The 25,004-nt window shown below is 43.8% G+C and overlaps 1 protein-coding gene across 3 annotated transcripts; it reads left to right on the top strand.

Moving 5' to 3' along the window:
- The first annotated feature begins 1,074 nt into the window (after nucleotides 1-1,074).
- PHF11 (PHD finger protein 11) lies at nucleotides 1,075-24,373 on the top strand. Of its 3 annotated transcripts, XM_050974029.1 has the most exons (11): nucleotides 1,133-1,171; nucleotides 5,491-5,609; nucleotides 6,520-6,655; nucleotides 8,326-8,433; nucleotides 9,195-9,328; nucleotides 12,316-12,362; nucleotides 15,862-15,920; nucleotides 16,318-16,384; nucleotides 18,181-18,303; nucleotides 19,525-19,596; nucleotides 23,432-24,373. In XM_050974029.1, the coding sequence occupies exons 3-11, from the start codon at nucleotides 6,548-6,550 to the stop codon at nucleotides 23,569-23,571; spliced, it is 858 nt and encodes a 285-aa protein (XP_050829986.1). In that variant the 5' UTR covers nucleotides 1,133-1,171; nucleotides 5,491-5,609; nucleotides 6,520-6,547; the 3' UTR covers nucleotides 23,572-24,373. The 3 variants fall into 3 exon arrangements, with proteins under 3 accessions (XP_050829984.1, XP_050829986.1, XP_050829992.1); XM_050974027.1 differs by lacking the exon at nucleotides 5,491-5,609 and having other exon boundaries at nucleotides 1,075-1,171; XM_050974035.1 differs by lacking the exons at nucleotides 1,133-1,171; nucleotides 23,432-24,373 and adding an exon at nucleotides 22,719-23,409.
- The last annotated feature ends 631 nt before the right edge of the window (nucleotides 24,374-25,004 follow it).

Here is a 25,004-nt window from a genome sequence, read left to right as displayed (position 1 = left end):
TTAGTCTGGAGAAAGGAGGCTCCTGGGTGACCCTAACTGTGAAAAATGCCTATCACTTGTTTTTAAATTTTTAAAAGCTTAATAGTAATAAAATGGTTATTAAAATAGTAATAAAATTAGAGTAATAAAAATGTGGACAATTAGGATTAGGGTGATACAAGGCAATAAAAACAGAGTGACAGACAGTTCGGGTACCTTTCTCTGGGCAAAATGAGCCCCAAAAAAGGACACACGTTAACAGAGGATTAACCCTTAAAAGCAATAGCCTGTTGCATATTCATACATCTCATACATGATGCATAAATTCCATTCAAACAAAGAATTTTGTCTGGTCAGAGTCAACTTCTTCCTCCTAATCCTGACGGCGTCTTCAGGACTGAGCGAGACAGGAAGAAGTTCGTTTCTTCTGATAAGGGAGCAATAAATTCTTTTTCTCTGAAAAATTTAGGTGTCCTGTGCCTGCTGTCTCGGTGCGAGTACCTCATTCCTTTCTTTAAAAAAAAATCTCACATACATAGTTTCTATTTTAACTACAAAAGTAACGTTTTAACTATAAAACTACGTTGACCATAGAATTAGAATGTTAATACAGCGCTACTACTAAATACGACATAATACATATGGTAAATATCGGCGTAGAGCCAGATAATATGCACTTTTCACACTACCCCTCTATAGAACTGCATGAAACGAAGGCGTAGCCAGCGCGGGGTCTTCCCCCTGGCAACAAGTGACGGGAAACTGCACCCGGGGAGGCTGAGGTTGAACAGTAGTTCTGTGATTCTGTGAAAAGAGAGCACGGGGCTAGGGAGCGATGCAGGATATCGCCTTTCCCACGGTGAAAGGCCCTCGGGAAATGGCAGCCCGCGGCAGTGCCGGGCACGGGTATCGAACCCGGGTACTGGGCCGTGATCCCGGCGCGCCCGCGGTGTTCCGGAGACGCCTTCCTTATCATGTGACCGGCGCCTCAGCGGCGCGCCCTCCCGCCAGCCACGCGAGCGCCGTAGCCAATCAGCGCCGCGCAGGTGTGCAGGGCGGAGCGTCGGCGGGCGCCACCGCGCATGCTCCGTGCCCCAGCCGGGCGCGCTCACTTCCGCGCGGGAGAGTTGAGGGCGGGGGAGGGGGCGGCGGTGGGAGTGACGGCTCGCGCGAGCCGGGCGGCGAGCGGGCGGTAAGTACCACCGCGGGCGCGCGGGGCGGGGGGAGTGCTCAGCCTCCTCAGCGGGGGTCCCACAGCCCCGCTCTCCCCGCAGTGCCAGCGAGTGGACCCTGCCGGGGCTCGGGCTGGGCGGGGGCGCCGTGAGGCGGCACCGGGACCTCCGTGAGGGCGGCCCGGCGGGCCCGGGAGATATCAGAAAGAAGTTCTTTGCTGGTGGGACTGGTGAGGCACCGTCACGGGTTCCTCAGAAAAGCTGTGGGTATGTGGTCTCTGGTGGTGTTCAGGGCCGGGCTGCATGGAGCTCTGAGCAGCCCAGTCCAGCGAAGGGTGCCCTGTCCACGGCGGGGGGTTGGAACGAGATGCTCTCAAGTGAGAGGTGATCAGAAAGACAGCTTTATTTGTTCCTCCTTCTTCCTTGCGAAATCTGGATGTGTTTGTTCAGTACTGACGTGGGAAAACGGGGAGGTGCGTGTCAGTCGTGTTTAGCTATGAAATCTCCAGCCGTGCTTCTTTCCCCACAAAGCACAAATGAGGGACACAGTGAGTGTGGGGTAACGGGTGTGTGATTCCTTTCTTTCTTCCTACTTCCGTAGATCCAATCCTGCACTGCGCTGGAAGAAAGAGGAGTGCAGAGCTGGAGCTGGGGCACTGGGTTTCAATAGCGCGCTGGAATTCAGGGGACTTGGGTTCTTTTCCTTACTCCACTATGGATGTACTAAGAGATTCTGTGCCTTAGCCTCCTCCTGTGTAAAAGATGGATATTTACATACAAGAATGCTTTTAGAACTGGGTCTGGAGAGCAAATACTTAGACTAACTGGTAATGTTTCAGCAGGATTGCTCAATATGAAAGTAGTACAAGCACTGGGCTCTTGCCAGCACTGTTCTTCTCCTTTTTTACTTTCTGTTTCCTTTCCCATTTTCTTCCCTTGAGTCCCTGTTGTGAAAAAATAAAGAACCGAAACCAGCAGCCCTCCTTCTAAGAAATGGCACCCGAACACGAGGAGTGTCTGGCTATGACTGTTCTCTCAACTGCTGCTCTGCCTTCTGTTTTGCAGCGTCATTTGTCCTGTCATGAGCAGAGGGCAGCAGAAGCCCCCCAGATCTTACAGCTGAATTGGGCTCCCTGGGTTCCCTGGGGTGTTAACAGTGGAAGCAAAGGGTTGCAAAAGGACTTTGGGACAGCAAGGGATTGACTATAAAACAGCAGGTGAAAATCCAGCGTTGATAAGTGGAAGACTATGGATGTGGCAGAGAAACAACCATGACACTGATGCCCTCTCTACTTAATCTGATGCCACTTAAGAGGGAGATCTGGGGAACTGTAATACTGGTCTGGGGTTGACAGGGTGGTGTTGGTCACTGTTTGGACTTGATGATCTCAGAGGTCTTTCCCTACCTAACTTAACCCAACCGACAGACGAGTATGTGACTCTCACTGAAAGGTGTCCCTTTTGGGAGAGGCAAGAGGACAAACCTGTGGATCTGTCCCTATGATTTGTGCCTTGAATTCTCCCCCTCCAGTTAGGTCAAATCAGGGTACTTTTGTACCTTCCATTATTTGTGGTCACATTGTATAGAATACCCTGGAGGTGCAGTTGGTGCAGAACATTTCCTGGCAAGCAAGGGAAAGAACAAGGCCAAACAGCTCCCACGCTGCCTCACGTTCCTCTCCAGACCTGTGGCAGCACAAACCATCAGCCCTCCACCCAGTTTTGTCTGCTCTGATCACCGTGGGCCCCCTTGCTTGTTGGACTTCGTGCTTTTTTCAGTGCTTTATGCTTCTTGCAGTAGTTCTCTGGAAGTGTCAGCTCTGCGCTCAGAAGCAGGCTAAAATGTGATTGAAATAGTGAGAATTATTAAGGAAAGAAGGAAAATACAGAGTGATGTTGTGGCTTTATAGTGTAAATGGTAGCCCATCCTTTTGGAGGTGGTATGCTTCTCTTCTCTTCGAGTGTAGCCAGAAGAGTATAGAAGTGACAGACGTGGAAAAACCTGCAGACCAGTTTCTGTGCAAAGAAGAGCGAAATAATTTCAGATTCCTTGGCTTTAAAAAGAGACATCAGGAGAAATAGTAACAGAGCAATGCTGTCATGAGTGCTTCCGAAAGAGTGGAGCAAGGACCAAGGATTTCTTGCCTTTTCAGACAGATCCCAGTGTTTCAACTGGAATCCCTGAGTGGCAGGCTTAAGCCCTGCAAAAGCAAGGCGTTGTTGAGATGAAATGTAACTAAACTGTGAAACTGGAAACCTGCCCTTAGCCTCTCCCTTCTTGCGTAGGAGCGGCCAGGCAGCTCCATTGCCCCGTTTAGCTCCATATCCTCTTCCTGGTAGTACTCTGTAGCAGAAAGCTCATGAAGAGCCCAGGCTCCTGTGGGGGTATGTTGGGTTTGCATGGCCAGGTTTGGGTCGCAGGGGGCCTACAGGGGAGCTTTCTGTGAAAAGCTGCTGGAAGCTTCCCCCCGGTGCAGCAAAGCCAATGCCAACCGGCTCCAGGACTGACCCTCTGCTCCCAAGGCTGAGCCCAGCAGGAATGATAGTAACACCTCTGCAGTAACATATTTAAGAAGGAAAGAAAAAAAGTTACTGGGCAGATATAATTGTGGGCAGAGAAGAGTGGAGTGGGAATATGTGAAAGGAGCAACTCTGCAGACACCAAGGTCAGTGGAGAAGGAAGGGCAGGAGGTGCTTCAGGTGCCAGAGCTGGGATTCCCCTGCAGCCCCTGGTGCAGACCATGGTGATGCAGTATGTCCCCTGCAGCCCAGGGTGGTCCATGGGGATTTAGAGATCCACCCACAGCCTGTGGAGGAGGTGGGTGCCTGAGAGAGGCTGTGACCCTGTGGGAGGCGCATGCTGGAGCAGGTTCCTGGCAGGGACTTGCAGACCCATGGAGAGAGAGCCGGCACTGGAGCAGGTTTCCCAGTAGGACTTGTGACCCTTGAGGGAACCCACACTGGAGCATTTTGTGCCTGAAGGACTTCACCTTATGGCAGAGTGACCTGCGTTGGAGCAGTTCATGCAGAACTGTTATTCTCGGGATGGACTCACAGAGATGTTTGTGGAGAACTGTCTCAATTGAGAGGGACTCCACACTGGAGCAGGGGAAGGACTCTCCTTGAGTGTGGCAGGAGCAATGTGTGATGGACTGACCATAACTCCCATTCTCCATCTCCTGGTGCCTCCTAGGGGATGGAGGTAGAGTTTGGAAAGAAGGGAGGGGTGAGGGCAAAGTGGTTTTAAAATTTATTTTATTTCTTATTATCCTGCTTTGATTTTGTTAGTAATAAATTCAGTTAATTATCCTCAAGCTGAGTCTGCTTTGCCTGTGATGGCATTGGGTGAGGGATCTCTCCCTGTCCTTAGCCCATGAACCCTTTGTTATATTTTCTCTTCCTAGAAGGGGGAGAGATAGGGTGGACAGGAGTGATAGAGTGGCTCAGGGGAGTGCCTGGCATCCAGCCAGGGCCAACCCACCGCAGGGGGGACAGGATACAGGGCTAAACAGGGCCCTAGGTGCAGGCTGGCTGCTTCTGCACAGAGGAATGGCCAAGAGCTGGGCTTCCACTGCTTCAGGATTTCTAGAAAAGTGCTGGAGTAAGCCCATAGCTGATCATGATCAAATGTCTTCTGTCCTCCATCAGCACCAGGATTTCTCTGGAGCCTGTAAGAACACCAGAGATTGTAAAGTCCATGTTTAGCCCCTTCCTTATAAAATTTCTACAGCTGGATCCTCTGACTGGGCCTGAGCAGGCATTATGTGCCTGCATTGACTCCAGGTATTGGTTTGCTGCAGAGAGCTTTTCCTGTATTCTAGGCGATTCAAACTCTAGCTCATTCTTTTGAGTTTCTTTCTATTCTAGTCCTAATATGTCCTTGTGTTTCTGTTTGTTTCTATTGTATTTATTGATTGCTCAGGTTCTGAAAGTGATATGATGGTCAGTGTATAGATGGGTACTGGAAATCAGTTTCTACCCTGCCTTGTTTACAAGATATAGAAGGGCAGAGAGAAAAAACTCCCAGCTGTTTGTAAAGGCAAAGTGACTTATGATTACAAGTAAATTGTGTGAGCCAAAGGGGAAAAAACATAAAAAATTCTCTTCTAGTGGTGCTTTCACGTGGGGCTATCCAGTCTGCTTTATGCAAGGGGAATGGGAGCCAATGAAAACAGTTTGTCTGTTGAAACTCAGAAAAAGGTTGCAGGATTTTTTTTATTATGAAATTTCCTGCCTGTTTTGTGCTTGGGCCTTACTACCTCACACTAGAATAATTTAATTTCATATCTTCCTATTTTTTGAAAGTAAACACGGATTTTTCTTCCCCCTTGTCGTACAGGAGTTTGTGCTCTCAGAGGTGACATCTCCAGCAGAGGATAGTTTGGAGTATCACACCTTGTAGGAGTGGGAAGTTGTTGAAGATTTCTGTGGTGGACTTGCACAAAAAATACAGACAAAGTAAAATTTCTGCTGCAAATTTTGTGGGTTGATGCTCTCACCTGCTGGTGAGGGATGTGTAAAGGCTTGTCCAGAAACACTTAGACTGCTTTTGTGAAGTATGTAGGTGGCCTCAGAATTTTGCGGCTGATGGAGAAAGACTATGTGAAGAACTGTTAAGACTTGAGTGGATATGGCCAAGAAAAGATAACAAGTGTCCGTGGGACAATTCCCAGGGCTCAGGGAAAATTCTATCACTCCTGTTAGTATTTCGCCTTGTTGAGAGAGAATGTTTGAATCTCTCACTTAAGATTTTTTCTTGTTCCCCAATTTTCTTGTAGACCTCTCCACACTACTTTGCTGCATCCTTCTTTGCTGCATCCTTTGCTGCATCCTTCTTACAGCAATAAATTAGTATTTCTTCCTTGTTTTCTGTGAAGTCCCAGAAGGCACTGGTGAAGCTTGGGGACAGCTGTTTTTCTGTCCTTTGTTGACACACAGACCCACACCTGGCAGCAGTAGGTTAAGAAAACACTATGAGTGATTGCCCTCCTCCAAATAAAAGGAGTTTCATACCTTAGAGCATGACTTGCCAGGCTGCTCTTGGATCTGTTTTTGGAGCAGATATTTCAAGCAAGCTTGAAAACTCTTGTATTACCCCTTATGACTTGTTAGTGACTTTCCAAGAGGAGATAAACCACTCTTTCTCCCGCTCTAATTGCTGGAGCTCCTGGGATCTGGTTTCCATCCCGCTGCTGTGCCAAGTGCAGGCTTTTCCTGTTCTACTGGTAGTTGTTACTGGAGGAGCAAAGCACCCAGGGTCAGGGGATGTAGGTGAAGGAGCAGTTAGAGGGCAGGTGTTGGCAGGCTCTGCTTTCCTCTGTCCTGCTTGGCCTGTGGAAGTTGTCAATTGCTTTGTGTTTTGTCCCAGTTTTCCTGCTCTAGGTGCTTTCTGGATAATGGCGAAGATGGTGAGAACAACATGTGCGTTTTGTTCAGAAGGGGAGGCTGGCTCTGTGATGTATATCGCCACAGAGAGAAATATTGCAGCTCATCAGGATTGTCTGGTGAGTGTCTTTAGCTGGTCAGTACTGAAGAGAAGTGGAGAAGGGATAAGAGGGAGGTTTCCACTGCTTATCTGTTTTTGGTTGTGCAATGATGTCTGGATTGAAAAGCTGGTTTCTCAAACTAGCAACTTTATATTAGACTGAAAATCTTAAAAAGCAACAGTGCTTGGCCAGGATTTTGGAGCAGGAGAGGATGTGTCTGCAAAGCTGGAGCTGTTAATTTGTGGTGTTTTAATGTGTGTCTGTTGCTGAGCAGTGGTCCCAGACCCACATGAAAACACCACAAAGACTACATATGGTCTAGCAACAGAAATAGGTCTTCCTGAGGCAGTGTTGAGACTCATCCTCTTGGATGAGGATTCTCAGACCACACAAAGTTGTATACTTAAACCTTTGCAGGAAAACATCCATATCACTTAATGGTTAAAAAACTTTCCAGTGTGTCCCTTATTTAAAATAAGGAATAAAAATACCAGAAGCTGATTACATAAAAATATCTGTGAATCTCTTAAGTGTGTTGTGATCCTTCTTCTCTTCTTGCCTCCCCTGTATTCTGGAATGTTGGTGGAGCTGGTTCTTGGAGTGCAGAATCAATTACAGCTGCTGTATTCTCCCTTCAGCAGAGGGAGAATATAGCTGAGGGCCATTTAATGCAGGAGATTGCTGCTAGAGCAAATTTCTGGCTGTCACTGTCCCGGCCTTCTTATTCTCACAATTGTTATGTCTACATCTTTATTTTTCTGATTTCTTTTTTGGTTGGTTATTTTTTATCAGAATGTTTCACAACAGCATTGTTTTATGGCACTTGAATGTTTTGTTTGAAACAAGTTTTATTATGGCTTTAAAGTTTCTCCAATGTTAAAACTTCTCTCTCTCTCCCTCTCTCTGTTTTTTCTTTTTTCTGCTTTCTTTCTCCTCCCCACGACTTTACTCATTTCTCTGCCTTAGGCTTGTTTGTACTGTTCGGGTTTTTTTGCAGTCAGCTATCACCTTCTGAGCAGACAGACTGTGCCTGCTAGTTGATGAAAGGGTAGCTCCCTTTTGTTTGGACTTAGCTACATGTAATGCTTAGGAAATATTTGCAAGAACTTCCCCTTCCTCATTCACTGTCATGGCTCAGCAGTTCTATGGGAATTAAAGTGGCCTGAGTGTCCATGTGTGCATTTTTAGTGGGTTTCTCCTAGGATGTGTATAATGTTTCTGGTTTTTTCCTGCAGTCAGCTGTTGTCAGCGTTGAGCTGTATGGAAATCTTATTACAGAGAAATGTTGCATCCAGCTGTAGGTCTGAACAGCTGAGCACATAATAAGATATCTAAGATGTGGAGGTCTCTTGCCTGAAGATCCTCTCATCCTTACTCTGGGCACCCTGGAATTTCACATTTTCTTTGTTCATGTTTTTAATAAATTAACTTTCTCACCTTATTATCTTTTCTTAGTTTGCCTTCAGATTATGTGAAATCTCCTGTGTGGAAGGAGGAACTTCTTTTGACTGCAGAAATGTTTAAGCTTAGCTCCTTGTTCAGTGTAGGTGAAACCTCTTGTTAACACAGAGAAAAATCAGCCTTCTTAGATAGGGCAAGTGCAAGAAGAAAAGATGTACTCCTTGTCTCTTTTCAGCACTGGTGACTGAGTCATTCTTATTTCTTAAAACTATCTCTTTTGTCTTTAGTTATTTTCCTCAGGATTTGTGGAATCTGAAGATCAGAACCCAGAAAATCTGGAAATAAGGTTTGATGTGTCATCAGTGTTAAAGGAGCTCAGGAGAGGAAAGCGGCTGGTAAGGAAATGTTTCTGAGTCTGCAGTTAGTCCTGTCTCATACTGTCAAAGGTTGTCTGGCCTGTTCTGTGCTTTAAAAAACCCCATTCAAATAGCTGATCCTTCTGATCTATTAAGATTAGGGAAACTACAGGTTTCAGCATTAGAGTCATTGATTTAACATTTGGTTTGGTGGAATTTAGTTCATTCTGTATTAAAATGCAGGTGGATTTTTTCCTGGCCTTTATGTCCTTAGCTGAAGTTTCCCAAGGCTTTGGTAAAGACCTAAGCCAGCGTCTGAAACAAAATAATGGAATCCACAATTGTAAAGGGGAGCACATTCTGAGTTTAGCAGAAATATGATGATTTAAATAAGGGGGGTTTTAATTGCCTTTGTCTTCAGCTGCCCTCCTCCCCCATGTCCTGGGAGGAACTCTTTTCATTATGAAGTTAGCCTAGAAAACATAAATACAAACATTAACACAAATTAATGTTGAAATAACTTGGGAAAATTGCTCAGTGCCTTCACGTGGCTCTTTGCCACATTTTACAAATTTATCAGTATGAAATAGAGGTAAGATAGCAAAAAGGTGGCTGCAGTAATGACCAGGGTAGGCATTTGCAGGAGTGAATTTGACTGATGAATTACACAGAGGTGACTTGCAATGGAATACTGGATTTGGAATACTGGATTTTCCCACAGTGAACGGCATTTGCCCTGTCTGGCAGGATTTGGAGTAGCTGCCTGTGACATTTACCTGGTGAACCCCCTCCTGTTGCAGGCGTGCAACTTCTGCCACAAGAAGGGGGCCACAGTGGGCTGCGAGAAGCGCACGTGCCGCAGGAGCTACCACTTCTTCTGTGCGCTCTGCGATGACGCAGCCGTGGAGACCGACGAGGTCAAGGGCATCTACAGGTACCTCACCCAGTGTCCTCCCACTGTCACTGCCAGCCTCTGGGGTGTCAGCAAGAGGGACTTCATTGGGTGGGGCTTAAAGGGTTTTTAGGAAGGAAATAAGTTCCCCTCTCCTAAAGCGGTGCTTGATCCTCTGTTTGCAAACTGTGGGAGAAATGTTTTTGTTTCACAGGAAAACTTTACTGCAGTGGGAGGGAATCTGTTTAGTGCTTGAGCCTGTAACATCACTGAAAGATAACAAGGCAAAAACTGAGAAAGTCAGTCTTTACTGACTCTTAGCTAGTCTTCAAGAATAAAGACTTTTATTAATCTCACTCAGATTCTAAATTTTTTGTTGGTTCAGAAGTGCCAGTAAACATGGTCTGAGCACATAGCAGGTTATAGCACTTCTAGGTCTGCTCACTTTAGTCCAATTCAGGTAATTTTCCCTTCCCATGCTAGCGAAGAACTTTGTTTCCCACCTTGTATGGGAAGGCCTTGTATGTCAAGTATGTTGCTAGCAATAACATGATTGAGTGCATGCTAAGTCAATTTTCTGTTCTGATCATGCTAGTCCTGGTGTCCACTACCTTTGGGCTGCCTGCATTGCCATTGACAGATGAAACAAATTGTTTGGAGGATGCAGATGAAGGAGTTGAAAAATTGGGGCTTCAGGGACCTTTTGAAATGCTGAAGTAAAGTCTAAGCTGCATAAAAGCCCTGATGCTCATTTCTGTGCAAGGCCAGAGAAGTCACAGGTCGTGTTAGATTAACTTGTGGATCACCTAATTGCTACTTGTTTCAGAAAGGGGTAGACTAGTGCAGTCCTTGGTAGCAGTGGAAGATGGGTCCTTTTGTGTCAAGTGACTTGCACTCCTGATTGGTTCACAGCACTCTGTCTAAAATGAATGCATCTGTGCAAGGCTGTAAGCCCAGCTGTGTAGGGAGGATGGGAACTGTAAAATCTTTGTGAATCTTCAAAGCTCATGAAAGAGTGTAACTGGGAAGATGGAAACTTTCTATGATCATAGTATAAATGGCTTTCATCTTATAGCTTTAGAAAGGATAACTCAGGCTCAAGAAGACTGAACTCAAGATGTTGAAAAACAAGTGAGACTGACAGCAGTCTAGATACAAACTGGTATAGCAGTGTAGATACATAGTGCTTGCGTATACAGTTTGGTTTGGTGGCATTTTGGAGCTGGTGACCTTGGAGGTTTGTAAGAGGGACCCTTAAAAATGTCTTGTTGTAAGTCACTGTGGGACACTGATAGCCTAGGAAACTAGGCTATAGCAACCTGTATTGAGAAGCTGGGAAAGGACTGGATTAGAGAAGGATACTAGGACAGCTTTCAAGGATTTGAACCTAAAGACTTTTGCACAGTAGCAGTGATGTAAATAAAGCACAAAAATTGTAGCTAGCTGAAATTATTGGAGAGTACACTTGAAAAACAGTGGATGTGGATTGACAGCCCCTGCACATTTTCATGGTGAAATATAACATACTGAAAAGAAGAATTCCTTTGAGAGAGGCAGAGCTGGTGGCTTTAAATTCTGAGTTGCCATCGTTGTGATGATGGGTAGTGATCATCAAAACAAATGGAGCAGAATAAAAAGAGAAAGCATGTGATGCTGTGGAAGTGGCCAGTAAGAGCAGAGGTAGAGAAATCAGTGCAATTTGGACTGCTATCTTGCAAAAATGATAGTAGAGGAGTGCTTCCAAATAAAGTGGCCTGAGTAGTAAAATATACTGTCTGTACTTTGTAAGATGTTCTTGTGCTTAGGATGGGTTGTTTTTAACTGTGAAAGACTAGAACTAAAGGGAGGGGAAGAATAAAAACCATTCTCCAAAGGGCAGTATTAGAAATTCAGAGAGGTAAATAAGGTGTGTCCTGTATATACCTTTCTGATTACATTGTTAGGCATACCTAAATCTGATTTGTTGTGCTTCAAGATGCATTTCATGCAAATAAGTTCCTCATCAAGCCAACAGTCTGCATTTCTAAGGCCAGTGCTTTTGTTTTTGTTAAAAGAATGACAATAATTAGAAAATGCTCTAGTAAATGCAGTTCCCTTTAAAAATTGCATCAGTCTTGGCAAGTAGATTTGTAAGGAAGAGATAAACTAAAGCTGTGCTCCTGACAAGGCATTTTTACTTGAGAAGTGAGTTGGGATCCTTCTCTAAGAAAGGCATGTTGTAAAAGTTGGTTCGTGTTCTCTGCACATTATTGTATCCAAAAGATAAGGAATATTTTCAGATAAATTTGTTTAATTTTGCCTCTTCCAAGGAATTCACATTGCTCTCCTAGAACCACTGAAAACATTCCCATTTCATGTATTCCTGAAGTCTTTAAGTAACAAATGGACTGAGCAGCTTTAAGCTACTGGATCTCACACAGGGTTGCCCCACATACTCAGGATTTGGGGGCCATTCCATGAGCACAGGGCAGCAGGAGGGAGGGGCACAGAGATCTCCAGGCGAGTGAGTGCGTGGTGATGCCATGTGGTGCTGCCAGCCCTGCAGGGCTAAGGAATGGAAGGTGATGCTGGGCAGATGTGTCTGAGGAGGCTCCTGGCCCATGTGGGGCAGAGCTGCTGTGATGGAGCAGTGTCAGGACTGTGGCGTTTCACCTTGGGAGCGTTAATCTCATTTCAGTGTCTCTGACACAGTGACTGCCACACACATGAAATGTGTCTTACTCAGGGCCTGAGCAGTGGGCAGGCCCAGACAGGGTGGGCTGATGGAGCTGATCATTCAGAGCTTCAGTGCTGAGACTCCACTGTGGCTCTAGGAGTACAGATACAAGGTTGTGCATGCACGGGACTTTAAAGCAGGTGATTCTTGAGGTGGGTAATGCTAAACAAAAATCCTGGGTTTTTTTGAACTGTCTTTCAGTTTATGTTCGGTGGAAAGAGGGGAAATACCTGTTCAAATAGGTTAACATAACTCTGTTTGCATATTTATTAATACTTCTTCTCTTTTTCTCAAAATTGAACTTAAATTTTAGAGTGTTCTGCCCAAAACATGACCCAGGGAATAGGACCAATCGCCATGGTGAGTTTCTTTAATGACTTCATTGATTTCATTTGTTTTAAAAGTTTGTCATCTTACAATCAGTAATTCATAATAACAAGATAAATATTACCACCTTCATATCAAGTGATGGATTTTTAATCTTGTAAGAGTGGTTTGGTTAAGATCCACATGTATGCACAAAAATCAAGGTTTTTTTGAAGTGGGAAAATTTAAAATTTAATCCTACCCAAATCTCCTTGAAAACTGACTTAAACCACAATGGACCCAATCCTTAATGGAATCATTCTTACTGTTTTTTGGGCAAGTGGGCCCAAGCAGCTTGTAAAATCTATGTAAGACAGGAGAGCCACACACAAGTTTGCACTAGATTAGCAAGGAAAAGGCTGTTACAGGAGAGGTCACCTTGGGATTTTATCTGTGGTTATGCAGACATTCCCATTTGCATCTTCTGTATTCACTGCAGTAGTTTTTAAAATAGGGCCTTTCATTCTGAAGGATCCCAAAGAGCTTTTTAAGTGTAACAAAAGGATTGTACAATCCCTGTTTAAGGATTGCTTTCTGTGCTGCAGAAATGCAGCTTCATTTGGCAGTCCTGGCCCTTCCTGATTCAGAGGTATTTGGAAATTCCAACCAAAGCTGGACCTTGTTAGCCTACTGCAGGGAATTCTGCTCACAGTGAAGTGGCTTCTAAACTGGCCTTCACTTTGAATTTGAACTCAATTGAATTGTAAGCACTTGTGCTGACTGCTGACAGTGGTGTGCTCCCACCAAAGTCTAGCAAATTTTGGCCAGTCTTCTTGACAGAGTCTTGCTCCCCCCTGATGACACTTAAGAGATGGGTTAGGTGATTATTATTTAAGCTTTTATTCATGAGGGCTGGGGCTTTGCAGAAAGACTCCACAACTTGTAAAAGTCATAAGGTAGGTATGTATTTATTCAGTGCTGGGCACATGTGGGATGTCTCTGAAGCTAGCTGCAGGCTCTGAGGAGCCTCTCTTATCTCCAGCAGGCCTCACATTCCTTTACCTTCTTACGGGTAATGAGCTCTTCTTATCAGGATCCCTGCGCTCCTTTTTCCCTGTTCGCAGGCCTTTGCAAGCACAGCAAGTTACAAGCTGAGCAGGTTAAGCAACATACATCATCTAAAACAGCTATCCTAACTCCAAAATTAATTTCTACCCTAAATTAATTTCTAACCCCCCCGGCTCACTTCTTAGCCAGACATACAGTGTGTTTAGTGTCTGAAATTGCTGTGCTTCACTAACCAAAGGCATCCTCTTAGTTTACTTAGTAGCTTTGCTTTTTACTTTTCCATAGTTTTGAATCCTGACCTTTCTTCCCTTTTCAAAGTTATTTTGATTTCTGTGGTCTAATGGTTGTCAGTGTCTGTTGGGCTGCCCAGGGTCCCAGGTGCAAGTACTGGTCAGGCCCAGGATTGCTTTGTTTCCAGTACCAGATAATATTCAGGCATTAGGTCCAGCCCTCTAGACCTTGTTCATCAGGAGCACTTAAGTCTTACAAGGTTGAATCACAGAATGATTTGGGTTGGAAGGAACTTTGAAGATTATGTAGTTCCAGACTGCTTGCCTTGGGCAGGCACTCCTTCCACTAGACCAGGTTCTCAAAGCCCCATCCAGCCTGGCCTTGAACATTTCCAGAGACAGGGCATCCATAACTTCTCTGGACAAACTGTTCTAGAGTGTCACTATCCTCACAGTATGGCATTTCTTTATATCTAACCTAAGCCTGCTGTCTTTCAGTCGGAAGCCATCTCCCTTTGTCCTGTCACTACATGTTTTGGTACAATTTTCTGGCTTTCTTGTAGCCCCCTTTAGATCCTGGATGGGTTTTGTGTCTTCAAATGCTGCATATGCGTTGTTCCCTGGGAGGAGAGTTTTCTCCTAGAGGAACTCTTCCACAGGCACTTAATTTAGAGACCTTCTGTATATGAGGGATAAATGGATTCTGCTAGCAGTGTCTACCCTGCCTCCTGAATGAGTTTCTCTACCTCTGAGGGTAGCTGGGAAGTGGGGAGCAAGTGGGAGAGTTGAGTAGAAGACACCTGGTTCCCCAAGCCCAGTGTCTCCTGCTTCATAGTTTGGAGAAAAGGGGGTCAAGGAAGATCCCCTTATTCTTGGTTCATACAATATTCTTGTGCTGGAATGTCAGAGCTTTGCTGTGTGATTGGAAAGGGATAAGGTGCCTTATGGGCCGAGAACTCTCCTTTGCAGCTCTGTGTAGCATGGATGTGAGAGCAGCTTGGACTTGGAAACAAGCTCCAACCTCTGTTTAATTGGAAGAGTTGGATGTGGACAGAGTAAAGGCTGACAAATGCAGGAGAGCAGTCAGCACTGTGCAGGGCATTAGGAGCTGGGCTGCTCTTCAGACTAAGCTCCTCTTGTATAAGGCATCCTTACAGCAGATATCAGGGAGAGCTCAGAAAATCCCGTCATGTGTCAAAAATACCATGCTGGACAGCAAGGAACACTTGTACCTACAGCAGTATCTCCCACACTGCCCCAAAGTTGGCCTTACACGTTTGGTTTGGATGAAGTGAGAGACCAGTTTCCTTTCAGCCCATGAGAAATGCAAATGTACAGCACCCAAAGCCCAAACTTGGTTCCACAGCTTGCGTGTACAGCAGTGCCTCCTCATTCCTCTTGATAGGATGATTTCTAACAGGAAGGGCCTTACTAAGTACTGCCCAGAGGTTCTGGAATTAAACAGAGAAGGGGAGGTATAACCCCACTGTATACCAAACACCACTGTACACCAAACATTCAGGTTTTGGTGGGTGGTTGCACTCTTCTCTGCCTTTCTCTGCTCTTGCCATGTCTTCCTTGCCAGAGCTATCCTTCTTTGCTTGTGATACTGTAGCAGTTTCCAAAAGCTGCTAGTTGTGATCTTGGCAAGAGTTTGGTGCATGTTGATGGAAAGGATGCAGTGAAAGCAGAGATAATTTTTCAGAGATCTCGTACCACATCACTACAAACACTTTGTAGCATAAATGATATTAAACTGACAAGTCAAATGGCTTATGGAAGTTCTCTGGGAGGGTCCTTATGTTGATGAAAACACTAATGCCATCTGTATGTCTTTGACACACCTAAGTAATTCTTTATGTAGTCTTAGTTTTGAGGTGTATTAACGTACATAAGAATTGTTTGAAAAAGTAACCAGTTTTTTACCACCTAGAGGTGGTGCTGCTGCCAGGAGGAATAAGTTCACTCTGCCACAATTAAAAATCTACTGAGTTGAAAAGGTTAAGTGATATCCTAATTCTATAATGATTTGCTTTTTTTCCTAATGGTTGGTTGATGCTTGCAATTTTCCTTAATGGAAACAGTGTGAATTTTGCTGAAATGACAGGTTTTTGGGGAAGCTGAAACATTTTTCTGCCTTGCCACTCAAAGGGCTTTACTTCCTTAGCTTTTTGGGAAAAGAAGGAATTTAAATGATGTGTTATGGTGAGTCTGAGGTTGTCACTTTTGTTAGTTTGTTGTTTCTTGATTCCTAGATGCAGCTAATAAGAAAAGAAGACGTACATTGACACCTCCCACCATCACAGAAGAAATGGTAATTCTGAATTTCAGACATACTAAAACAGGGGACCCACACCTGCTACAGCAAAGGACTTCCTTATCAAAGTACTCTGACAGTGTTCAGAAAGAGCCTTGGCAGTTCCCAGTAGGCATTTGTTAACTTCTCTGCTATTTGCAAATGCAGTAGTTAAGGAAGGTGGTGTCCCAGGTGTTTGGCTTTTCTTAAAGCATTTTTGCTTTGAAGCAGTTTTTGCTTCCATTTGTAAAATAGAATGTCTGCAGAGGAATGTTGTTAGCCATTCAGAGAAGCTGACTGTACTCACAGACATGTGGACTGCTTTTTATCTTTCTGCTAAGACACAAGAATGATAATGACAGCAGCAGTAAATGTCAGCATGATGTAAAAATACATTGTTTTGATTTTCTTACAGAGTACAGAAGAGACAGCAGAAGAAAACAGTTTACAAATACTAAAAAGAAAAAACAACAGGCATAAAGGTGAGACTCACTTTGATACCAGAAGGGTTAATTCAGTTTTTACTGTGTCTGTGAAACTTAGCAGAGAAACAAGGCATGCAAACACTGCTCCTCCAGGAAGGACAGTGGGAAGACAAGAAGAAGATATATGGCTCAAGAATGCAGTGATAGATGGAACAAAGGACCTATTATCTGGGAACCTGGGGTGGGATTTATGATAATGGATAAATTGTAATATGTATGTAGGGAGTGTATATAAGCAACACACTTAACGTGGAACCACGGTGTCCATGTAAGGTTAGCGGTATTCCCTGCAGGACCTTGGGCCTGATGAAAGGATGCTCTCTTTAACTTCAGTCTTAAGGAGCCTTATTCTGATATTTTGGACATTTGGTAACAACTTTATGGAGCAACTAGGAGGTACTGTGATCTGTTATGTTCAAGTGCAGAGCTTGGAGATGGCTGGTAGCAAATTCTGTGCTGCAAATGTATTTTTATGATTCTCCTGAGATATGTGGCTCTCTGTGCTCTGGTGTGGCAGCAGAAGTCTGATTTGCAGAGTAACTGCAGCAAACAAATGCCTGTGGTGAGACTTGCTGTGTGATGTGAGCTGTTGATTCAGATGGGAATGCCTCACTCTGGCTGGCTGCTGTGCTCAGTTCTGTCTCTTGCAGACAGGGGTGCCTCTGCCTGATGCTGCTCCTCTGTATCAGAACAGTTAAATCTGGAATGGGAACCCTGGAAGGCATCAACAGAGGAGGTGCTCTGAGGAGGGGACAGCACATCTTGCCTTTGGAAGCCTGGGTGTACACAGGGTGCTTAACACAATATAGGCTTTCACTGCATACATACGGTGTTACAACAGTGAGATGGATCACAGGAGCTATCCTTCAGTGCTGCAGTTTTCATGTTACCCTGAAGCTCCTGCTGCAGTTGCTTGTTGGGATTCTGCTAGCACTTGGAAGTTTGCAATGTGCTAGTGGTGATTGTTCACCTCATTATGGATATGCTTAATGTATGGGCATGGTATTGCAAGTGGCTGCCTAGTGGTCTTTTCTGAATTTCATTACCTCTGTAAAGAACAGGAAACTTATAAAGAATCCTGGAATACTCTTGGAGCATCTTGTGTAAGTGAGAAGGCATTTCTTTCCTCACAAATGTCTCCAGTAAAATGTGACATTGTTTTTAACAGAGACTGGCAGACTTTTGTGAGCCATCTAGTGGCTCTTTGCTTTTGAACAGCCCATTGCATCGATCTTACTAAAACTTGTCGCTGACCTGCTGCTCGGAGATAAAGAAAAAATGCTTATTTCTCTATCAATCCAAATCTGACAAAGTAGGTATATAAAATGGGCTGTAATAAAAAAGTTTAGTTGCCTGGATCACTTGGAGTAAAAGTATCCTCAATTTTTACCAAATCTAATCCTGATTCATTTATTGCACTGTTTTCTGGCTTTAGCCTGCTCAGTCCATGGTGTGGTCCTAAGGATTGGTGAAACTGCAAGCAAGTCAAATCACTAGGGGGTATCATGAGCTTTAGGAATGGAACATTTAGAGCTGTGGAGCTGTTTGCTTGTGATGAGTGAAGCCAAATCTAGAGCTTAGGGAATTTTACACCCAGCGCAGCACTTATGTTTGCCTGGCTGCTTTTTGTTCCTACTGAAAAGGGCTGCCTGGGTGGCTGGAGGAGCCAGAGATCTGCAAAACTATTTGTTACTGGTGGGAGGGCTTTGGCTTAAATTTTAGTTTCTGAAGAGGGGTAGCAAAGCTCACTTCACAGATCACTTCTGTATGAGAATGCTTTTGTGTTTTAACAGTTCAGATAGACTTTGTTAGGAAGTGCAAACAAGCTGGGCTTCTGGATGACATATTTGAAGAAATGCTGGACACACTTCATCTGGCTCAGGAAAAACTGATGGATGACAACACTTCAGAAACAGGTATGTTTCAAGGGGACCCATAGCAGGGACTCTGCTGTCAGAGTAGAGGTGTAGATCTGAATCCCAGGCACCTGGCCCTGGGCCACCTTCCTGAGAATAGCATGGTGCTAAATGACTCAGTCCTTATTTCTGCAGCTGTGCAGGAGGTTGAAAATTACCTCCCCTTTTGAATGACCACTTACAGTGAAAGTTCCAAGAAACTTATTTCTCAAAATTACATAGGAGCTGCCAACTCAGCATCTCTAGTGAGACCTTCTGACTTGGATTTTTGAAGCCACCTTTTACATGTTGGCATAAGCATAGGAAGGTTCAGTCCAGCCTCTCCTCCCAGGAACTGGGGAACAGAGAGGTCCTGAAGAGAGCCAGGTTTTATTTAGGTCATAAGTCTCTGTTGCTCTTGCAGCTTCACAGAGGTACCAGCTGTCTGTTAATATCAGCCCTCTCTTCTGAGTGAAAATCCCTAAGTATGTTCATTTTAAGGCTTTGGATGATTTGTTGCAAGTATACTGTCAGCTGTTAGTGTCTGTTTGGGGTTTTCATGGGTTTCTCATGTGATACTTTGTTTTTAAAGAATTCCAATCTAATATTGCTTTGTCCACAATGCAGTTAAAGAAAATTTTGAACTTTTCTCTCCAATTGCCCTCCCAGTTTTGCAAAGTTAGGAGTAATACTTTTGCATGAAGAAGGCTATTTTATGCAAAGTAACTGAAGCACATGCACAGAAAGTGAAATGTCCCACCTGGAAAGTCTTCCTTCGTGAGCAGCTTGTGTGCCAGTTGAACTCTGCGAGTGTTTTGTATTTTGCTTCAGCAGAAGCCTCGGGTATGAAATTGAGGTGTAATCCTTGGATATTTCTTAACAGCAAACAGGGATAGCTCAGCCCCTCACCTGATGTGTCAGGAGGAGTTGGTACAGTCAGCTCTGCCATCACACAGTCCTGGCACACTGAAGAAATATGACTTAAGTACATTGCTCTTCTTTAAATGCACTGTTCATGTGGTGCAAACACTAAAGGAATCATCTTCTGTATGAAACTAAAAAGAAAGAATTGACAACTTGATCCTTTTTTCTCAATATAGATTATATGAGAAGGCAGAGATCTTAAAACCTTGAGCAGTCAGTATGATGGAAAAAAAGTAATTACTGTTTTGTGGTGCTTCTAATGTAGAGCTCTGTGAACCTTTACTCAGTAGTATTACATCAAATTATCTCTTTCCCCAGAGTATGAAGAGACAGTGATGGCACTGTTTGACTGTGGACTCTTTGAAAATATATTGACAAATATTTATTCAGGTATGTGCAGAAAAACTTTCAGAGGAGCAGCTGGTCTGGGATTTGGCAGTGAAGTTATTCTAATGAGAATTTTGATAGAACAATCATTTTAAATGAAAATTCCAAGGAACTTTTTTTCTCAGTGTTATATAAACAGTTGAAAAGCTATAGCTAGCTGAATCTTTAGAAATACAGCATATCAGATGGGGCTGGCTGACCTGAAGGAGGGAGCCACTCACAGTTCCACAGCTTTAAAAGGCCAAAGGGTCTCCACCCCACGGGAGCTCTGCTCTCCTGCAGCTTATTTGGGTTCCTTCTCCACAGCCTCCCTTCAGCAGTTTGCCAGTGTTACAGCTCTGCTGCTGGCTGATAAGTGCTGGTCAGAGTAGTGCTTTCCACTGAAACACAGCAGCCAAAGGCCAGCAGAACTCACTTGGTCTGGGGGGCAATTTTGTTTTGAAAAACAAGATGGGAATGCTCAGAGTGAAATGCAAACAAAGGCAGGAACAGTTACTTGGGAGCACTAGTGTAGAAGGAAACTGTGGGGCTTGGATTCTCAGCTGTTTGAGGCAACAAGGCTGAAGCTGGTTTTTAGACAGGCAAGTCTCATGCTTCCCATTTCCCTTTCCAACCGTTGTTCTAACTTTTGCTTTAATTTATTCTGGTGAAAAGGGTTTTAATTAGCTAACGTTGAGGTTCAGTATGTGAAGATGATATCTGCTGTTTCCCCTTCACTTGGCTGAAAAAGCCAGGCTCCTCCCTTCAGTCTCCCATTTCTTGCACTTAAATTCCTTTTTCAGCAGTTGGAGTGTTCAGTGTTGCAGTTGTCTGACACAAGGTTCCACGACTGCCTCATCTGAGGACATTAAAACATCTCTGCTCGGAATTCCTCATGTGACACAACCTTGGATCACACTTGTTTCTTTCACTGCTGCATCAATTATTTCACCCTCTTCTCAGCTTACAGGAAAATCTCTAGATATTGGCACCTCCCTGCACACAACCATGTGATTCTCATGGGTACTAGCTGTCCCCTCTCCAAATCCCCAACTCAAGCAGCTCAATTCTTCCTGTACCACACAATCTTCTTTTCTGAGACCCATTCATTTCAAGGTCAATAATAATGAGGTTGGTTCCACAACTGATCCAAGAGGAGCTCTTAAAATGAAGCAGTGAGAAAGAAATGAAAACCATGCTAATTACAAGTGAAACTGTAGAGGGGAAAGCAAATTACCAGCTGCTATTTTTTCTTCTTTTTTTTGTTTATTGTTACTGTTGCCATAATCTTTTACAATCTCTAGCTAGCTTTGTGGTGACATACTAAGTCAAGGACTACATAAAGTAGGACTGCTATAAATTCTGTGTTTCAAGCTGATGATTTTGGGTCATCTGCCATGCTTTAAATTCAATCTTTTTGTCACTTCTTGAATCATCATGCAAATCCTGTTCTAAAGACTTACATGCCAGCACAGCAAGGCTACTCTGAACTGTAACTGGTGAAAAGGCTTTTTAAAATCCCTTTTTATATACAAGGATCCACAACTCCTTTTGCAGTGTGCAGCTTTACTGCAAGCTCCACTGCATGTAAAACCTTCCACACAGGATATGCTGTTGCCTCAGCAGCAGTTTCAGATTTCTAGGTTGGAGGTTCTTTTCCCCTCCTCTAAGGGAAAGTGACTTCTTTTAGTTTTGTTTTCAGTTCTGTTGTGCATCCTGCTTGGGCAGGATGCCTCCATCAGATTCTCTCTCCTCTGTGCTGGTCAGCAGCCTGGCCAGAAGCTTTTGAGCTCCTTGACAGCATTTGTTTTCAGGGGGTTTGTAGCAGCAAATTCTGCAATTCAGATAAAGGTTGTGGAGACAAAGGCCATGAGATTTAATTTTAAAACTGTTGTGCATTTCCTTCACTGAGAGCCCCATAGCACTCGAGGCAGTCATTCCAGGTCCATGTCCCTCAGTCCAGTCCTGATTTTACAGAAATACATTTTCTTTCCCTTCAGCTCATTTCCTCTATGAGGTGGAAGGTTCCCAATCTGTTACCTGTCTTCCTTTCCTGTGGAGGCATTTCTGTAGGCCAGTCATTCCCAGCACTGACATCTTTCTCTGGGCTCCTTCTATTTCTGCCACATCCTTTTGACAGGAGAGAAACTTGAGTTGTGTGTGTTCCATCTGTAGCTCTCCCAGATGCTGAATCAACAGGCTCACAGAGTGTTCTGAGTTGGAAGGGACCCACAAGGATCACTGAGACCAACTCTTAAGTGGCCCATAGGGGGATAATGGGGATTGAACCCATAACCATTGGCATTATTGGCACCATGTTCTAACCAGATGAGCTGCTTTGTTCATTTCTGATATTTAATTCATATCCAGATACTCTCTTAAGAGGGTTTTTTCCGCTGTTTCCACTGCATATGTCAAACTTCTTCAGGTACGTGTCACCTGAGTGCAGAGGGAAGGGGCATCTCCTTCTCTCCAGTCAGAGCTAGGCTGGGGCACCAGGTCCCTCTTCAGTGAAGGCTACCAGAATTTCCCATGGGCAGCAGGCACCAACAGTGCTCTGGCTGCCCGTGTTCAACAGCCACACCCAACTTTGGGTAATGTATTTAAAAACATGTACATGTCCATCACCTTCCACATCCACCCACAGGCAGCAGGGGCTGTGTTTTCTGTTTTCTCACTACAGAGGAAGAAGCAGCAGGGAGGCAAAAGGCCAAAGTGCTTTCATTTCCTTTTTTTTTTTTTTTTCTTTTTTTTTTTTTTTCCAAATCAGTTAAGGCTTTTTTTATTTTGAAAGGCACAGGGTAAGCAGCTGGAGAGAATTTCTGCACTCTTCTCCCTGGAACTTTGGAGACATTCTTCACTATCTTCTCCACCAAAATAAGGAAAATACATTCAGTTTGTACAAAATGTCTTCTTCTTACTAGCATCTGAACTCTCAACATTCTCATACTGACAAAGTCATTTGTTGTTCACAGACCAGCCTTGCTGCTCAGAGGTCACCAACACCTCTGTGTGTCTTGCTAACTGAACAAAGCAGGTGCTTCATTTAAAACTTGGAATTAACCCTGTAAGGTTAAGGTAATGCTTTGAATACTGGCCAGGTTCTTTACTGAGCTCTCACTGACTTCAATAATCTTTAACATTAGGGAAGTGGAAGCAGCAGAGGGAAGCAGAAATGCAGTCAAGCAGGGCTTTGCAAATAAGGTAAACAACTTGGGTAATCCCATCAGGATACTGTCAATAATGATTTTGCCAGAAGCAGGAGAATAAATGCTATTGAATTGTGGTTTTGAGAAGTGAGTTGTTGAATGCAGTTGTCCGAACCATCTGTTTTTAGGTTTAATTTTGTTGTTGGCTAAAATCCATTAGGCTTGTAAATTTGCTTTAGGAGTGTAATTTAGAGATGGTATCTTTAAAGATTTAAATTAAATACATCACTGTTGGAGGAGGTCTCACACAAACAAGCTCTGGAAACAAAACCTTTAAACTCATATGCCAGTTAACACAGAGGAGTAATAGCTAAACTGGTAATTTTTACATATGCTGAGATGTTTTAAATTTCATGTCAAAACTAGCTCTGTTATAGATGGGTGGCAGAGGTCATAGCACAGAGCAGGAGTCTTCTCTGACCAGCCAGACTCTCAGCAGACACAGAATTCAGCTCTTTGTGAAGACACCAGGTGTGCAGGGTGGTGAGTTACAGGCACTGCTGCAGAAAGGCAAAGGTTTTATTGTAGGTTAAGTGGTAGCTCTGCAGAGTTAATGCTTATGTAATGTGTTTTATATTAGTAATACTTATGTATAATAAAAATATTTTTATTCCTTAATAATAAAGCTTTTCATCCTTTTTTCATAATAGGAACAGAAGAAAAAATCCAGAAACTTCTGGAAAACAGAAAACAACTGGATCACAAGATTGAGCTACTGCAGGACTTAAAAGAAGTCATCCTTCCTACTGCAGAGAACATGGCCAGTACATCCAGTACAGTGTCTGAATAACCCCTCTCTGTGATGGTGCAATTGTTAGGATTTTTAATGATAAAAACCATAGACCAGTCTGGTCAGTGTCCAATTCCCCAGCCCCAAGATGAGGGCTGAATGGGTGCAAGAATGTGGTGTTATTTTTATACCTCACTGTTGCAGTAATTTAAAGTTCTTCAGGTTTTCAAATTTTCCTCTTCAGATTTTTTCCTTGTTCCACTATAAATTTCCACTTATATTCCATTGTGCAATATAAATGAGCATTATTAACTAAATTTAGCTTTTGTAAAAACTCAGCAGAACACTCTAGGGAAGACTTTTTTTCTCAAAGCCAGGGGAGTGTTCAGCTGCCACAGAACACTCGCTAAATTCACTTAAACTGTGGGAGCCCTCTCCTGGCTGGGCAGTTGCTGCCTCCCTGTCTGTGTTTTGACAGTGATGTTTGAAGGATCATAGTGCTGCTTTGGCTTTCCCCAGATAGATAAATGAGCAGGACTTGCACTCAAAGAAGCCTTCTGGATTACAAACAGGAGTTTAATTAAAAAACCCAAATCATTCTTTATTGACTGGCCAAGATGCACTGTTCATGCTGTAAAGGCAGTGGTAAAGCACTGGTTACAGGCAGACCAGAAAGGGTTGGGCATTATACTCAGAACAAGTACAATGGCAAATGGAGCAAAACAGTGACTGAATCTTCCTTTCTCTATTAAGAAAGGGTTCAACTTTCATGTGTTTTGTCTTTAAAATATTGTTTGAATACAGAAAAGCATTGTTTAGCCACAACAGGCTAAGTTAATAAAATAAAACATTTTTTAAAGGAGCTGTGTGTGGAGTTGTGCTCCCCATCCCTAAACTGCTGCCCAGGACACAGCCAAGAAGGGGGAATGTTGTCAGGCCATGCTTTCACTGAGGGACAAGCAGAGCACTGGCAAACACCACTTGGTGCGACACATGTGAGATCCTGTTACAACAGCTGTACGACCTCCATGACCACTTGGAATTCCTCATTTGAGCTTGTTCTGTAGGAAGGTAGGGATTGTTAAGCACAGAATAACAGCATTCAAATTGAGCTCTTGAACTATAAGGTGTGCCTGATTCAACAAAATAACAGTAATTTTAATTGCTTACAGAGTTCATCTGTTGACCTTCTGGGCATAGAAACATCACCAGTTTACTGCCCAAGGCCAGAGCTTGAGGGCCACTCAGCTGAAAAAAACCCCACCTAAACCAGAAATGCTTTAACAAACTCTGTTTTTAAACACTGTAAGAAGTCTAAGGATGGTCCATACGTACCTTCTGAAGGGCTACAGCCACTTAAGGAAGACTTAGTATAAAAAAAGTCAGATCCATAGAGTAAACCACAGAGGTTATAATTAGTGCCTACAAAGAAATTTGTGAACTTCTGAAATCAAGATCAAAGGCATTTTGTCAGGCACAGTGAAATGAGCAAG

This window comes from Serinus canaria, chromosome 1, assembly GCF_022539315.1.
Source record: "Serinus canaria isolate serCan28SL12 chromosome 1, serCan2020, whole genome shotgun sequence".
Classification (NCBI taxonomy): Eukaryota; Metazoa; Chordata; class Aves; order Passeriformes; family Fringillidae; genus Serinus; species Serinus canaria.
The sequence above is the reverse complement of the archived record's forward strand: the minus strand, read 5'-3'. Positions and strand labels throughout refer to the sequence as shown.